General features: G+C 53.3%; 1 protein-coding gene across 1 annotated transcript in view; it reads left to right on the top strand.

Annotated features, from left to right (window-relative positions):
- The window catches only part of CRY2 (cryptochrome circadian regulator 2), a 34,919-nt gene that overhangs the window by 15,156 nt on the left and 2,555 nt on the right, over nucleotides 1–17,208 (top strand). The window contains exons 5-11 of the mRNA XM_052652182.1: nucleotides 233–321; nucleotides 5,311–5,451; nucleotides 6,735–7,046; nucleotides 7,249–7,400; nucleotides 7,517–7,719; nucleotides 8,007–8,099; nucleotides 9,199–9,340. Coding sequence (XP_052508142.1) covers nucleotides 233–321; nucleotides 5,311–5,451; nucleotides 6,735–7,046; nucleotides 7,249–7,400; nucleotides 7,517–7,719; nucleotides 8,007–8,099; nucleotides 9,199–9,338 — 1,130 coding nt within the window. The 3' untranslated portion in view covers nucleotides 9,339–9,340. The remainder of the gene's footprint in view (nucleotides 1–232; nucleotides 322–5,310; nucleotides 5,452–6,734; nucleotides 7,047–7,248; nucleotides 7,401–7,516; nucleotides 7,720–8,006; nucleotides 8,100–9,198; nucleotides 9,341–17,208) is intronic.

Below are 17,208 nucleotides of genomic sequence, written 5' to 3' on the forward strand. Positions count from 1 at the left end.
TACTCTTGCCTGGAAAATCCCATGGAAGGAGGTAGGCTACAGTCCATGGGGTCGCAAAGAGTTAGACACGACTGAGGGACTTCACTTCACTTGGCTTTAGTCCTCTTAGCACCAAGAACACCATAGTTCAGCTCGCACGGAGCTCAGAGAACAGAGCCGCATGTGAGGACTTGCTGCGCCATCACCAGACTGACCTGACCCCCAGTCCTGTGGCCCTGCTACCCCTCTGTAGGATTCCCCACTGAAGGGCTCGGCCCAGCAGTCTGGCGGGGAGGAGAGACGGAAGCACTGGCCCGCCTGGATAAGCACCTGGAACGGAAGGTACGGCCCCGATGCGGAGACAGGGCTTCAGATGCTGACACCCCCGTGCAGCCAGGGGGATGGAGCCAGGTTCATGTCCCTGAGTGCCTCTTAACTCAAGCTGGTTGGTAACAGCAGTAAGAGCAGCTGCCATTAGTGAGTGCTTATCCCGTGGGCTGGCCACGGGGCTGAGCGTTTCTGGGTCTGGCACCTGCTTGTGCTGTTTCGTTTCATTTTCCCATCTGCTCTGCAAGGTGGATACTAAGCTCTCCATTTCACCAGGGAGGAAACCAAGCCTTGCCTGAGGTCACACAGTTTCTAAGTAGCAGAGTGAGACCTTGTTCTACTCGGTTCTAAAACTTGGGCTAGATTGCCTTTTTTTTCATTGGTGTGTCCCCTTCCTAAGAGGTCAGTGGGTAAGAGGTCAGATGTTCTCTTACTAAGAGGATATCTGGTAGTAAAGTGTAGAAGATTATTTTGTGTTTCCGTGTTCCCCACCCCTGCTCGCTTTGGCTGAGTCTCCTCCGAGGCTGATTTCCATTTGCTCAGCGCAGAACGAATGGCCCACCCCCCAGTGAAGCGGGAATTGCTCAGTGGTAAGAAAGAGGCTGAGGCCCCCAAGGAGGCCCTCACAGTGTCCCTCCCACCTACACCTCCCGGGACTAGAGGAGCAGAGACTGTTCTCGAGAACAGTCACTCCTATTTCCTGCCCCCCTGCAGCTGGTTTATAGACTGGGTCCCTAGAATCACGGCGTGTTCTATTCCTGCTCAGGTAGTGGGCATTTGGCCCAGCAGCCAGGTGATAACAGTGCAGGAAGGAGGCTAAGACAGCCCACTTGGGAAGAGTGCTCCCCAGCCCAGGAAGTACCTCGCCAGCAGTGAAGGCGGGTCACGGGCCTAGTCTCCCCAAGGCGCGGCGGCCTTGAGGTCCCCATTTGGATCTTACCATCAGACAGGGCCGAAAGCAAGCCCCAGCCATTTAAAAGGAGGAACATTGATGTCCAAGATCTGTGAGGGAACCAGCCGTCTTTGCCCACATTAGCTTTATGCAGACATCCTTGTAGTCAGTCTGGAGACAAAGGCTGGGCCGAGGGGGCAGAAAGGGGAGCCTATGTCAGGGCCCTTTAGACTCAAAGATGATCTTGGGGAATACTGTATTTTACATATCTGGGAGAACACAAGGTGCCTGATGGACAGGAGTTTAAACCATTTCAGGAGGTTTATTTCAACTTCACTTCTCCAAAACTGAAGTGAGCATTTTCTTAGGTCAGGACGGTCTAGCTACTAGAAAGCCTGCCCAGCACGACAGACATAGAGTTTAAAACATAGTCTATAGAGATGACAGACGTGAAACAGGGAAGTAAAGTCCATTCAGGGTGAGGAAAGGAGTGGTTCAGAGGGTTGTGAAAGTGGAAGAGCAAGAGGACTGACTATATTGATCAGTTCTTGTTTGCAAGATGGCTTTTGAAAAAGGAATTTTTCTTAACTCATATACCCAAGAGTCCCAGGATGTAGCCTTCAGGCATAGCTGGACCCAGGTGTCGAACTAACGCTACTTGGAATGCATTCTCCATCTCAATACTGCCTTCCTGTGTATTGTTTCATTCTCAGGCAGGCTTTCCTTGAGTGGTGGCAAGGCTCGTCACCAGAGGCTTATTTTCAGTGTGCTTAGTACTACCTGAGAAAGTTTCCAAAAGCTTCAGAAAAAGTCCCAAGAAGTGTTTTCGTTGGTCTGGCTTGGGTCATGTTACTGTCCCTGACTGTGACTAAGGCCAGGGAAGGGGGTGCCCCCTTCCCTGTTCAGACTTGAATCTGGGGGTGAGCCCACTCCCAGAGTCCAAGGTGGGCTTAGCTCTACTTTACCCAGTTGAACTGAGATTAGGGAAGGGGTGGGTCACCACAAGAACATTAAGTGCTGTTACCAGAAAGAGGGGGCCAAACAATATGATCTTTACCAGTGGGCTACCCAGTAGTAGCTGAGGGCAAGCATCTCTCCACAAAAGTGTCCCAGTTATTAAATGAAAAAGGAACAGAGGAATCTTGCAGCCCCTGGTGATTCACTAATGAATGCTAACACCAAGGATAGTGACTGTCAGGCATGGTTCCCCTGTAGTCTCGCCAAAGACAGGAAACCTGAGTCCACGCCAGTCTCTGGTACCAGCCACCAGTTTGCAAGCGGCACACAGGCCAGAGGAACGTGTTGAACTGCACCCGTAAGAACACAGGGAAATCCAGATTGTGGGAACTAGTGCAAGTCAAAGATCTTGAGTTCTTTTACAAGAAATCTAAAAGGAAAAGAAGGAAATGGCAAGAAATGCATAGAATAAAATAAATAACACGTTGAACTCTTTTTACATGACCAAGACTAAGCAAAATGTGCCTATGGATGTACATTTGGATGAAAAAAAGAATAGAAAACACTTTAAAAATGCAAGGAATAACTGAAAAGGTAAAGCCCTCCCTTCCAAATGTGCTTTGAAAAAACAGAAGAATGTTAACATTTTAAAATGCTGGGACCTGATTATTGACAGAGTTGGGCCGGTGGTTATTGATGGAGCAGGGAAGGGACCTGACTGGTGGAGCACGTAGGTGGGCTTCTGGGGTGGCCGGCAAGATGCTGATTCTTGAACTTTGGTGGTGGTTGCAGAGGCATTTTCCTTAGAATAATCCATTAAGCCACCCATCAGTGTGCTTTTGTATCTATGTTTCACTTAAAAAGATTTTCAAAGAATGGTGGGCAAGGATGTGAGCAGGCAAATATACCTTGGGTCTGTTAGAGGTACTTAACCAGTACCTGAGGATCACCTGCCGGGAAGGTGGCCTTGAGGCTGAGGCTTGAAGGAAGAGTCAAAATTAACCAAGGAAAGGGAGCTGCGTGTGCAAAGGCTAGCAAGAGCATGTGGCAAGGGAGGAAGCTAGAAACATGGGCCCTCAGCAGACTGCAGGGTGCTTGTGAGCCTTGTTTAGGATTTGGAACTCTAGCCTGAGAACACCAGGAAGCCTGGTGCAGATGTTACCCTCAGGAACAGGCATTTTAAAGAACCACTCTGCTCCCGGTGTGGACAGTGGATTAGAGGACACAAGAGCTGATGCAGAGAGGCAGGTGGGAGGCTGTCACAGTTGTCCAGTATAGATAGTCTTAGCCTAAACCAGGTCGATGGCAACAGGGGATGGACGGAAAAGGATGGGGTGGAGAAATACTTGGACAGTGGGACTGACATGACCTGCTGAGGGAGGGCAGGTAACGGTGACGGCCATGCTTTTGGCTCAGGCGACGAGGTGGATGACAGTGCGCTTTCTGAGGTAAGGCATGCCAGTGGAAGGGCAGTTTAAAGAAAAGAGCCTGCTCCCCTTGAGGCCTGAAAGTCAGTCCAGTGGATATCTCTGGCAGGGAGTTGGCTAGGGTGATTTGGGAGTCTTAGGTCGCAGTCGGGGCGCAAGCTAGAGCCGTGGTGATTGTCTACAAGGAAGCAGCCTTAGAGGATCCACAGGACTGGCTGAACCAAGCTGGAGCACAGTGGAGCAGAGAGCCCAGGACAGAGCCCTGGGACGCCAGCACTTCAGGGTTGGGAGGCACGGTGGAGCTGGTGAAGCATGAGCAGCCAGCCAGGTGAGAGCTGAGAGGCAACCAGGAGCCAATGGAATGGTGGGAATGGAGACAGGGGCGTGGGCAGCAGGGTGAGTGGCTGGGAGGCCCAGAAACGAAAGGACAGAAGGTGCCCACAGGATTCAGTGGCGTGGACGTCATGGAGGCTCTGGTGGGAGTGGTAAAGGGGCACGTGGAGCTGGGTTCGAGGAAATAGAGTGAGGCTGGCTGTGAAGGGAGGAAGGAGGATGCAGGGGGAAGTCTGCAGGGTGACTGGAAAGTATCTATTTTCGTTTTGTTTTGTTTGCAAAGAGCCGAGACCACTTCCCCAGTGTTCTTAGAGCGGACGCAGAAGAGAGGGAGAGGTGCAGTGTGTGTGAGAAGAGATGGAGGAGGGCTCCAGAGCCGGGCAGAGGCCTTAGCCTTGGGCAGGGCCGCAGAGGCGGTGGGTGCAGGTGAGCCTGTAGATGTTGTGGCTCAAAGTTGAGGTGTTTCCTACCTGATGGCTTCCATTTCCTTATCATGAGGGAAGAAGGTCATCTGCTGAAGAGGGATGGGCAAGTATGGAATTGGAGGTCTCAAGAGGGTATAAGTTTGTGAAATAGTCCTCACAAAGAACAAGAGGGCCTTAGGAATTGAGAAAGAAAATAGTTGTTAGAGGGAGTGGAAAAGACTGGAGTCAGTCCCTCCAGCCCTATCTCTTACCATCTCTGTAACCCCAGCAGTCACGTAACCCTTCTTAGCCTTATTCTTCATTTTCAAAAGGAGGTGACAAATGGTGCCTCACGGGATTGTTAATCGCAAATGAGAGAGCAGGGGTCCCTGAGTTGTGGAGGTTAAGTACCCTGCTGGCAGCAACTGATGAGAAAAACAAGACAAGCGACCCCCGCAGTTCGTGACTCTGGGTCCGCAGCAGTGGGCTTCTCAGTGCTGTGGGGCGGTGGGCAGAAGTGAATCTGGGCGAATCTGTGCAGCAGCAGCCTCAGGGCCCCTGTGACCGGGAGCTGAACGAGAGCTGCCCTCTTCTGTAACGTGGAAGGCCCTGTTCCTTTCTTCTGTAGAGTCATGGCCTGTTCAGTGCTTTCAGAAACTTCCAGATCTGTCATTTTATTTAATCTCCAGCAGGTAGGAAACTTTCTTCTCATTTAATAGAAAAGTCGCTGAGGGACTAAATAACTTACTACAGTCATAGCACAAATTAAACAGAGTCAGGGTGAGAACTTGGGCCCCATTGTTTGGCTGGTGATGGTTCCATCAGAAATCGCGCCAGCCTGAAGGGGTGGGACGTGCGCAGGACTCTGGTCCTGGCTCCTTGGCTTTCTGGTCTGCGACCTTCAGCAGGTTCCTTAACCACCAGCTGCATCAGGCTTGCTCCTCGACAGCGTCCCAGCCTGTCCTTCCTCCGTCCTCTCTCTCTGCTGCAGGCCTGGGTTGCCAGCTACGAGAGGCCCCGGATGAACGCCAGCTCCCTGCTGGCCAGCCCCACGGGCCTCAGCCCCTACCTGCGCTTTGGGTGCCTCTCCTGCCGTCTCTTCTACTACCGCCTGTGGGACCTGTACAGGAAGGTGAGGGCCGTCAGCCCGCCCCCGCGCAGCCGAGGGGACCAGGGTCTTCCGGGCCGGCCAGTCAGCATGCAGGGAGGCCTTCCCTCTGGCTAAAGTGTGGGCACTGTCCAGAGACAGTGAGGAGCAGGCCACATCCGAGAGGTGGCGGAGCCAAGCACAGCACCAACCTCCACTCGAAACCACATCCAGCTTCTCAAGTGGAGCCGAACAGGCCGGCCTCAGGGCGAGAGCCCGGGGTGGCAGAGCTGCCAGCAGCAGGGTGGTGAGGGCTGAGCCCTCAGGGCGGGAGGCAGGACGAGTGAGGCTGGAGCCAGTCCTGAGGTGAGGAGCGCAGTGGCCCGCTACGGGGTGGTGTCCAGACTGTCTCGTGGTGCTTGCCCGTCAGTGATGAGGAAGTAACCAGAGGGCCAAATGCAGGGCCGGATGGGGCAACGGGCAGAGCGCCTTGTGGTAATGTACCTGCCCCCACAAAGAGAGAGGGCCACACCTCCAGCTCCTGAGATTGATCAGATCGTCCTCGCATCTGCGTTGTTTCATGTGTCCTTACGTTGCCGGTATCCCGATTTTGTGGCCTGGGGTAGCTTTGCCACTCGGTGGGTAATCTTGTGATTTTAGGAAAAGTATCATTCCCTTGGGGCTTCCCAGGTGGCACAGTGGTAAAGAATCTGCCTGCCAGTGCAGGAGACACAAGTTCGATGCCTGGATTGGGAAGATCCCCTGGAGGAGGGCATGGCCGCCCACTCCAGTGTGCTTGCCTGGAGAGTCCCAGGGACAGAGGAGGCTGGGGCTACGGTCCGTGGGCTGAAAAGAGCTCGGATGTGATGAGCACACGCATCATTTGCTTGGAGGGCTGATGTCTTAGTTCCCACATGGCCCCAGATCCAGGCTTCGGGTATCACGTATTTAACCAAAATCTAGACTGAGCGTTTTTGTGTGTGTGCTGTTGAGAAGACCCCCTTTGACATTTTAGAAAGGAGAGTTAACACAGGGGCCCCTGAGGACAAGGGTCGTGACCAGCCTGGGGAGCTCAGTTCCCAGCCCCGAGTCCCACAGCACCGTCCCTGCCGCCGCCTGCCGTCCCTCAGCCATTCTTGGTGCTCAGAGCAGCAGTGGGCACAGCCAGGACGCGGGGTTCTGGGGGCACCTTCTGCCGTTTCTCCTGGGCATGGCTCCTCCCCGCATCGAGGGTGGAGATGGCAGCTCCGGTCCTCCGTGGGGAGGCCGAGGGGCAGGTGCCAGGGGTGAGGCCCGCGTGTGTACCCGTGTGCTGTCCCCGCCCCCAGGTGAAGCGGAACAGCACGCCCCCACTCTCCCTGTTTGGGCAACTCCTGTGGCGAGAGTTCTTTTACACGGCGGCCACCAACAACCCCAGGTTCGACCGCATGGAGGGGAACCCCATCTGCATCCAGATCCCCTGGGATCGCAACCCTGAGGCCCTGGCCAAGTGGGCCGAGGGCAAGACAGGCTTCCCCTGGATTGACGCCATCATGGCCCAGCTGAGGCAGGAGGGCTGGATCCACCACCTGGCCCGGCATGCTGTGGCCTGCTTCCTTACGCGCGGAGACCTCTGGGTCAGCTGGGAGAGCGGGGTCCGGGTGAGTGCTCTCAGCGGGCCGCCCCCGTGGGGGCTGGGGGGGTGGGCTGGGGCCCCTGGGTCCAGGAAATTCCCTCCAGATCCTTCTTGGCTTGCCCGCAGCAGAAGGCTTTGACACCCTTCTCTGGGGGCATGTGGTGACTGGGGGAGAACCATGGTCGAGGCCCCCCTGGAGGCTCCTGGTTTCTCCTGCCTGCGTCTAGGTGTTCGATGAGCTGCTCCTGGACGCGGACTTCAGCGTGAACGCCGGCAGCTGGATGTGGCTGTCCTGCAGCGCTTTCTTCCAGCAGTTCTTCCACTGCTACTGCCCGGTGGGCTTTGGCCGCCGCACGGACCCCAGTGGGGACTACATCAGGTGAGGGTGCAGAGCAGGCTGTCTGACCGCTGCAGCCTCCTCCTCGGATGAGAAGCACTTGGCCTTTGGAGGAGGCTCCCGGCGTGCTGACAGGTCGTCCGGTGGGTGCGTTTCAGACGATACCTGCCCAAACTGAAAGGGTTCCCCTCCCGGTACATCTATGAGCCCTGGAACGCCCCAGAGTCCATTCAGAAGGCAGCCAAGTGCATCATTGGCGTGGACTACCCCCGGCCCATCGTCAACCACGCCGAGGCCAGCCGGCTCAACATCGAGCGGATGAAGCAAGTTTACCAGCAGCTCTCCCGCTACCGGGGACTCTGTAAGGAGCCACCCCCCGCCCCCACATCCCCTCATCCCCGGACAGGGGCAGCACCTCCGGGCTCCTGGGGTGGGAATGGGGATTCCCAGATGTTTGCAGAGGAACACTGCCGAGCGCTGCCTTCCAGGCTGTTGACTTGACTTCCTGGGCACAGGCCGCTCAGGCTGGGCTGAATTAGTTGCAGCCAGTGGGGAGAGACAGAACCTAGCACCCGCCCCGTCTTGTCCTCACCTGCCCCTTCAGTCCTGTGAGTTTGCATTCCGATTACTCCCCTGCCCCTTTCCCAGGTCTGCTGGCATCTGTCCCTTCCTGTGTGGAAGACCTCAGCACCCCAGTGGCAGAGCCCAGCTCGAGCCAGGCAGGGAGCTCAAGCAGTGTGGGTGAGTACAGCTGGCCTCCGGGGGCCTGTGCCCATCCCAGGGGCACTGCAAAGCTACCTCCGCTTCAGTCACAGGGAGCTGAGGACGGAGACCAGAACGCTTACGCCCCGGTGGAGCTTGAACTCCCCCCGGGGACACAGATGGTAAAGGAACCATGCAGGATCATCTCAGATACCAAGTGCTTTGCAGGAAAGTCAAGCCGAATGACCTGCTAAGAGAGCGCTGGGGAGGGGGGTGACTTTAGGTGGAGCAGCAGGGCCCCATGTGGTGAGCAGAGCCAGCCTTCCCGTAAGAGGGGAAGAGCATCCCAGGCAAAGGGGGCAGCAAGAAAAGACTCAGAGAAGGAAGCGAGCTGCCCGTCCCAGGAACGAGAGGGAGGCCAGTGGGGCTGGCGTGTCCTGAGCGACGAGCGGGAGCAAGACAAGGATGGATAGCCAGAGCAGCACCGTGTAGACTCCGCGTCCACAGGAGGGTTAGCGTTCCCTCATGTGTGCAGGGAGAAGGCGCTGACGGGGTCAGCAGGGCAGAGGCCTGACCTCTTTATGTTTTAAAGAGCTCACTCTACCTGCTGTGTGTATGTGGAGAGCACAGCGTGGGCAGGAGCCCCCGAGGATTGCGGGTGCTTAGGGGCGACGAGTCATCCAGGCAGGAGGTGGCAGGAGTGAGGGGTAGGCAGACTTGCCCCCTTCTTAACCTCTGCCCTTCGGCTCTGGGACAAAGACTGGCAAGTTCAGACTGTAGAGAACTACAGAGCTTTTTATACTTTGCCTGGCCAGGTGGGCTCCACAGGGGAGAGTGTGCTCATCCCAGCTTCGGGAGGCCGGTTGCCGAGGGAAGGCCTCAGTCCCCAAGCAAGGAGAGCCGCCAGGCCCATCCATCTCCGGCCTGGAACCCTTGGCACTTGGGCCCCCAGAGCTGGCACACGTGCCTGCAGGCCTGGTCATGCTCTCCTCGGATCTTTCCAGGCGGTCACTGCTGAAAGGAGAGGGGCTGGACTGAGGAACAGTCTCCCTGCCCCCTAAAGAGCAACCTCTGTGCAGCTGAGGGTCATGTGGGCTGAACACATGTGTCTGTGTGACACTGACCTGCTTCCCTACAGGCCCGAGACCACTGCCCGGGGGCCCAGCATCTCCCAAGCGCAAGCTGGAAGCAGCGGAGGAGCCGCCTGGTGGAGAGCTCAGCAAACGGGCCAGGGTGGCGGAGTCGCTCCCCTCAGAACTGCCGAGCAGGGGCGTCTGAGAGTGAGTGAGGCCGGGCAGGGAGGCGTGGGTAAGGGGGGGAGAGTCTCGTGGGGTGAGGCGGGGAGGGCTGGGGGTGAGTTTGGGAAACTACTGCCCTGCCAGGTGAAGCTTAAAACCCAGCAAATGGGATTAAAGCCTGGTGAGGACTGCATGATTTTTTTTTAGGATTTCAGCTCAAATTCTACTATTCTGACTTTTACACTTTCTAATACTAAAAAGAGAATTTACAGGTAAAGCCTTGTTCCTTCTTTGCTAGCTATGGGAAAGGGGAAAAAAGACTCTTTCTACCTATCAAAGTGAGCCATATCCAGAAAAAGAAAGCAGAGACCTGGGTGTGAAGCTGAGGGGGAAGTCGTCCCAGGGCAGGGCTGGGGGTGCTCCAGGCCCCTCTGCCAGTTGCCCCGACGGGCTGTGCGCTTGAGGCTGGCCAGCAGAGGGCAGCACACACTTCCAGAATGTAGGCTTGGGGTGCTTGGAGGCTCACTCAGCCCAGCCCCATCACCAACCGGAAGACCCAGGCTCCCATCAGTCATCTGTGCCTCTTAGAGCCACGCCTCCATTCACGTCTTTTCTCCTGGCTTCAGCTCTGCACTTCCCTGTCAGTGCTCATCTTCCTTGGAAGCCCCCGAATGTCTTCAAAAACAAAAACCTGGCTCTTCCTTCCCCAGAGTAAGAAGGGCCTTTTATGCCTTTCTGGGGAAGACATAAATTACTATCCACTCTGGGTCATCATCTTGGGCTATTCCTTATGTGCCATGTCCGCAAGATTAGATGGGAGGGGAATTTTCTCCGTGAAGCCAGTTCGTTTTTTTCTAAGCTCTTGCACTTCAAGGCCAGGCGGGGCCATCTGGTCTAGACTCACGTGTCAGTGACACAGCAGATGTTTGATGCCCTTTACCCGACTAGGCACTTTGTCACAGACGTCACAGGTGGACAGATTTGTGTTATCTCGCCCTGAGAGTACTGGCAACCTTAGATATTACCTCTTAGTTCTCTCTTAAGTCTGTGATACTAAGCAAATTTCATTCTATCTTACAAATCTGGAACTTGCCAAGCTGATACTCTGACTTTCAGGTGAGAAGATCAAAGAACAGAGAGGTTAATCGTCTGGGTTATGGTTGCTCAGGAAGGTAATGGCATCCACTTGAGCCTGAAACTGTTGCCAGCAAATGTGTGAGGAAAGGGAGCTTAAGACATATAAAACATGATACGATGCCCATCCATAAGGATGTAATAGTCTGCTTAGAGAAATAAGACAAATGATCTATAATTCCTGGACAGATGATTCAGACTCTACCAGCTTAGCATTAGACAGATGTGGTGGGCTAGAGCGATCCAGGAGTACAGCACAGAAGTTTACCTTAGCGGACCTGGACGGTGAATTGAATGTAGGCAGCAAGGGGGGCCTAATGATTACATGATCCTGGGCAAATTACTTAAGCTCTCTGAGACTTGGTTTCCTCGTCAAAAATTAGGTTCTTGTTACAAAGATTAAATGATTAAATATATGTTAGTAATAAATGGGGCTGCTAGGATAAAAAACATGGCTACTATGATGAAAACAAAAGAGGAATTTAGTTTTCTTAAGGAACAAAGTATCAATCACCTCAGATATGCAGATGACACCACCCTTATGGCAGAGAGTGAAGAGGAACTAAAAAGCCTCTTGATGAAAGTGAAAGTGGAGAGTGAAAAAGTTGGCTTAAAGCTCAACATTCAGAAAACGAAGATCATGGCATCCAGTCCCATCACTTCATGGGAAATAGATGGGGAAACAGTGGAAACGGTCAGACTTTATTTTTGGGGGCTCCAAAATCACTGCAGATGGTGACTGCAGCCATGAAATTAAAAGACGCTTACTCCTTGGAAGAAAAGTTATGACCAACCTAGATAGCATATTCAAAAGCAGAGACATTACTTTGCCAACTAAGGTCCATCTAGTCCAGGCTATTGTTTTTCCAGTAGTCATGTATGGATGTGAGAGTTGGACTGTGAAGAAGGCTGAGCGCCGAAGAATTCATGCGTTTGAACTGTGTTGTTGGAGAAGACTCTTGAGAGTCCCTTGGACTGCACGGAGATCCAACCAGTCCATTCTGAAAGAGATCAGCCCTGGGATTTCTTTGGAGGGAATGATGCTAAAGCTGAAACTCCAGTACTTTGGCCACTTCATGTGAAGAGTTGACTCATTGGAAAAGACTCTGATGCTGGGAGGGATTGGGGGCAGGAGGAGAAGGGAACGACAAAGGATGAGATGGCTGGATGGCATCACTGACTCGATGGACATGAGTCTGAGTGAACTCTGGGAGTTGGTGATGGACAGGGAGGCCTGGTGTGCTGCAATTCATGGGGTCGCAAAGAGTCGGACACGACTGAGTGACTGAACTGAACTGAACTGAAGGAACAAAAGGCCCAGAGCACAGTGTTGCTGGTTTGAGTCTGATGGCTCAACAATGTCAGAGCCAATTTTTCTGAGATTCTCTTATTTCTTGGCCTTAAGGTGGCTGCCACAGCTTCAGCCATCAATTCCTTGCTCAAAGCAAAAAAGAGAAGGAATCGCGGAGACAGCTGTACTTACTCATTCAATAAACATATATCAAGTGATCACACTTTTCCAGACACCGTTGTAGGCACTGGATATGGTTGTGAACATGACTGACAGAGTCCTGCCCGCCCTTGGGTGCATCTCTGTGAGAGGAGACAGACAGTAAACAGATAGATACATGTTGTGTCAAGAAGCCCTAAGTGGTACGAAGGAAAAATAAAGTTGAGTAAAAGAAAGTAAAGTGTGGGTTTGGGGCACAGTGAAGTTTTTTGCAGTTTTATACTGTGCCAGGTCATCAGGGGGGTGCCTCTCTTCCTTTTCATCAAGAAAATAAAACCTTTACCAGGACACCTCTTCTTCCCCAGCTTTTCACATTGGCATCACGAGCCAGAACTGCCTCATAAAGCCACCCCCAAGCTGGAAAATAGGGTCCAGATTATTTAGACCGTTGATCTCCAACCTGAGTGAGCAACAGAAGCCCCTGGAGGATTTGTTAAGCCACAGATGGCTGGGCCCCGCCCCCAACAAGCCTGGGCTGGGGCCTGAGAATTTGCATTTCTAACACGTTCCCAGCAGTTGATGATGCTGCTGTTCCGGGACCACACTCTGAGAATCACTGACTTAGACCATTCCTGATCTATTGTCTGAGCCACATCCACAAGCCGCCAGACAAAATCCAGGTTCTATTAGCTGCAGAGTGTGGGTGCTGTCAGTAACTAACACTGTCTGTGTGATACACAGGGTACTTAGCCTTGTGTGATAAGTCGCTTCAGTCGTGTCTGACTCTTTGCAACCTTATGGACTGTAGCCCACCAGACTCCTATGTCCTTGGAATTCTCCAGGCAAGAATACCGGAGTGGGTTGCCATTTCCTCCTCCGGGGGATCTTCCCCACTCATCCAACCTCCGTGTCTTACATCGCCTGCACTGGAAGGCAGGGTCTTTACCACTAGTGCCACCTGGGAAGCCCCGCTTAGCCTTAGAAGTTCCTAAAGAAAATGATAGCTATTATTATTACAGATATTGTTATTACTATTTTTTATAAGAACATAAGGTTACACTTGGGTCCAGTCGTGGAGGGTCTTAAATGTCAGGCAGACAGAGTCCTTGGTGTGTACTCTGGGAACAAAGGTGCATTTTGAAACAGAGTGGATGATCAAACTGGCCTTTTTTGAAGATTAACCAGGCATTGGGCTGGGACGCGAGAGGAAGCGGTGTGGGGAGAGAGCCAGTCGAGAGGCCATGGCAGTGATCCCAAGAGGCCACTGCAAGGGTGCAGAGGCCAGCGCCTCTCCTCACGTGTAGTCCAAGGGTGTCCATCAGCCTGTCGGGATCGGGAGGACTGATTCTCAAGGGTCAGCCCTTCATCGTGGCCAGTCGACTGGAAGTGGGGCCCGGAGGTCGGAGGACAGGACAGATACGCGTGTTCTTTGGAGACCCTGGAGGAAAAGAATTTCTCAGTGGCGCTTGTGCTTCACCATGTGCTGAGCGTCATCACCAGTGAACCAGTGATAACAGCATCTCGTCACCTGCCCTACCCACCAAGCACACGCATTGGGGAAAGAGAAGGAGAAACCATGTGTGAAAAGCCTCTGAGTAAAATGCACCACAGATGAAATCACGCCGCCGCCTTGCACGTGCTTCTCAGGGAGTCTTTGCCTCTGTCATCCCCGCAGTCAGAGCCAGCAGCCTGGGCTGGATGGGCCGCACAGCAGCGGCCCCGGGGCCTGAGCCGATAGTCTTCACTGCCTTTGCCCCTTCTCCTCTCTGTCAGTGGAGCTTAGTGACTCAGGACCGGATTCATAACCTTTCCGAGATGCTATAGCTGTCAGGCGTGAATAAGCACAATCTACCAGCCGGAAGGCTCCATCACGGACCCTTCAGGCCGCGTTTAGCTCCAGCCTCTCTAGTTTGTTATTCTGTTGTTTCTGATGCCTCAGGCCTGGGCCAGACAATGATTTAAACTGATCTTGTGGGAAAACATATCCTGATATCAGTTGGTTCCACGCTTACCTCAGACCCACATCAGTATCTGTTCTGCACTTGGTTACTGTACGATGTTCACAAAACTGAAAAGCCAGCCTCAAATAGCTTTCATTTCAGCCGCTACTGCGTAATCCCCAAAGCTGCTGACCACTCGGGATTCCATCAGCCTCCGATTGTGTGCGGACTTTGTACCGGTCCAGCTGCTTCAGCAGTGCGCAGGATCCATTCGCCCTGCTGCTGGTGCATACCGATCTGTTGAGAGAAGCCCGTTGAACACGGAAGGTTCATGGCAAGGACCACCTCTCCCCCTCCTCCGCCCGAAGTTCACGCAGGCTCGGTTAGCCGTGGGGCTCCCCTGAGGAGGGCGCAGCTCCCCACTCCAGTGTTCCTGCCTGGAGAGTCCCACAGGTAGAGGAGCCTGGCAGGCTACGGTCTGCCAGGTCCAGAAGACTCAGACACGACTGAGCGGCTAACAACCTCACTTCCACCGAGGGGAGCCTGACTTCTGGAATCGCTCCATTGTCCTTCTGATGTCTGTCGCATGTATTTCCATCCTTACGTGAGACCGTGTGTGAGGGGCACTGGGCAATCCGTAAAACGCTGCCCGGGGAAACGGAGGCTGTGTGGTGGTCAGAAACCCGTCCTGGGAGCCTTCACACAGGTTTCTCTTGCCTCTCTGACTCAGTTCCTGAAACAAGAATTTGTTGGGACTTGACATCCCTTCGTGCTTTCCCTGGCACTTACTCAGTAGCTGTTGACTGACAGATACTCCTCCCCTTTGCTGTGGTCCAGCAGGAAGGGCAGGCGAGTAGCTAAAGTGGAGCAAGAGGCTGAGCCGAGAGACCAGCTGTAAACCCGTCCAGGCCTAGCCGCACCTCTGCCCTTCCCCGCTCCTGATGTGGGGGCTGGGAGCCAGCCTTCTGCCCCTCTCAGGCTCGGGCCCTGCACCTCAGCCCCTGTGGTGGGGAGGGTGGCCCCTGAGGCCTGGTCCAGCTCCAAGCCACGTTTCTTCCAGACCCTGAGCTGTAGCGGCCTCGTCTGCTGACGAGGCTCAGGTGTGCACAGTGGCCACACACGCCCCTCCCGGGCTGGGAGCCGGGGTGTGGCGGTCTTGCAGATGAGCGTCCAGTGGGGAAGAAGCGATGTGAGGGCCCAGGGACACAGGGGCCGTCCTGACGGACATTGGCACGCTGAGGGAAGGTCATTAACTTAGTCTGTGTTCCGCCACTTCTGACGGGTTGAGAGAGTGGAACCGTTGTGAGACTGACTTTGTCTTCAGTGCGTGTTTGAGTTGATTCCTCCCCTGGCGCCTCTCCCCTAGCTGCACTTCTCTTTGTTTCAGTGATGCTGTCGTTTTCCTGTACGGCCTCGTTTGATTTCCCCGAGCGCCTTTTTCTGCGGGCGTATGCCCTAGCTTGAGAGTAAGAGCGCAGAGGCCATCTAACTGTCTGCTGACCGAGCAGCTTGAGTAAGCAGTTGACCCGCCCTTTGACTAGCTTTGTAGGCAAGGATGAGCTGGTTCTTCCAAACCTTGGTTTTCTGTGTGGGCTTTTGAAGCCATCCCAGAGGGTCGTGGGTCACTGGGGCTCACCTGAGGCCAGGTCATTGCCACCTCCCTTCACGGGTCTTGCCCCATGGCTAAACCATGTCCAGGTGAGCATAGGTCTCGATGAATTTTTAGTATTATATCTGCCCAACTACACCTCATCTCCTCATCTTCTAAGCTGAGGCATCAGTTCTTAACTCCTCTTTGGGTTACTCATGCTTTGAAGAGTCTGATGAAGGATGAAGCCTCTCCCTGGAAAATTACACCTATTCCCACACACAGCGAAATGTACACAGAATGTCATGGTCTCTGTGGACTGGCCCTTAAGGCCTATCCTTGGACCCCTTAAGGATCAGGAACCCCGGAGTAAGAGCCCGTGTTCTAAGGAATCCTCAAGCACCCTTAATCGTCCCTCGTCCCTGAAGGTGGAGAAAACACCAGAAATGGAGGTAGTGGGTAGGAGCACCTGTTTACTTTCCAGTCCTGAAGTTATCAGTTTCAGAAGAGTCAATTAGCATGTTTCAATAAACATATATACACTTTAGTAACAAATAATTTACTTGTAGTGAAAAAATATGGCTAGGTCATTGTAGTACAAGCTTAAAGAGAAAATTGTTGAAAATATTTTAAAGAGGTATTCAGTATTGGCCCATACAGGTATCCACTCGTACATTTGTTTTTTATTTTTCCCAGCTTCCAGAGAAATTATCATTGTCCAGTTAAAATCTTCTTTGGATTTAACATTTGTCTGAAAAGGGCTGCATGTGTCAGAAGACTGATTTTGAACCCCTGACTCCATTGTCTTCAACTCTTGAGAGCATTTTTTCCTTTTCTGTTAATATCTAAACTTCCATTGATGTTGTTTGAATGTTAATCTTCATGCCACCATGTTGAATTTCTTGTTATATCCTCTGAAAGTCTTAAATGGGAGATCCTATAATGTAGAGATTACTTAGTGGCAAAAACGTAGATTGTGGAAGCAGACAGACCTAGGTTTCCTGGCTTGGCTCTGTCCCTCCTGAATGCTGTCGTCTTGGGCAGCTTACGTAGCCCTCTGGCTTCAGTTTTCTCATCTGTGAAAACGGAGGCTGTGTCTTCAGAGTTAATGGGGTCGCAAGCTGCATTAGTTCGCTTGGATTCGCGCAAGGTACCACAGACCGGGTGACTCTAATGACAGAAATGCATCCGCTCACAGCTCTGGGGCTGGAAGTCTGAGGTCAAGCTGGCGGCAGCTGGCCTCTTCTGAGGCCTCTCCGCTTGGCCTGAGGACCGCTGTCGTCCGCCTTGTCTTCACAGGCTCTGGCCTCTGTGTGTGTCTGCACCCTGATCTTTTCATAGAAGGACACCAGTCATCTGGGATCAGGGCCCACGATATGCGCCTAATTTCAACTTAATCACTTCTTTAAAGACCCTCTTTCCAAAGACAGTCCCATTCTGAGGGGATCAGGGCTTCAGTATACAAATCTGTATGTGAATCTAACCCATGTGTATAGTGCCTGACCTGTTGTAGGCTCAGTAGGCCGTCTCGTCATCCACCTGATCATCGTTTAAGAGGTACAGTCTTTGAACAGAGGCCCGCGTGTCTCTGCACTCTCAGGCACCCTGGACGTCTTGAAACGGGCAACCCAGCATTGTGATGGGCTTGCCCTGTCCTGTTATCCAGCATGAGGCCATCTCTGCCCTCTGCCCTAGATCCAGGATGTTACGAATCTTTAAGATGACTCATCCTTGTGTCTCCTCTCCCCCGCCCCCTCAGTCTTCTAGCACAGCGCCAGCTTTCTTTTATCTCTATGTG

Source organism: Budorcas taxicolor, chromosome 15 (assembly GCF_023091745.1).
Source record: "Budorcas taxicolor isolate Tak-1 chromosome 15, Takin1.1, whole genome shotgun sequence".
NCBI lineage: Eukaryota > Metazoa > Chordata > Mammalia > Artiodactyla > Bovidae > Budorcas > Budorcas taxicolor.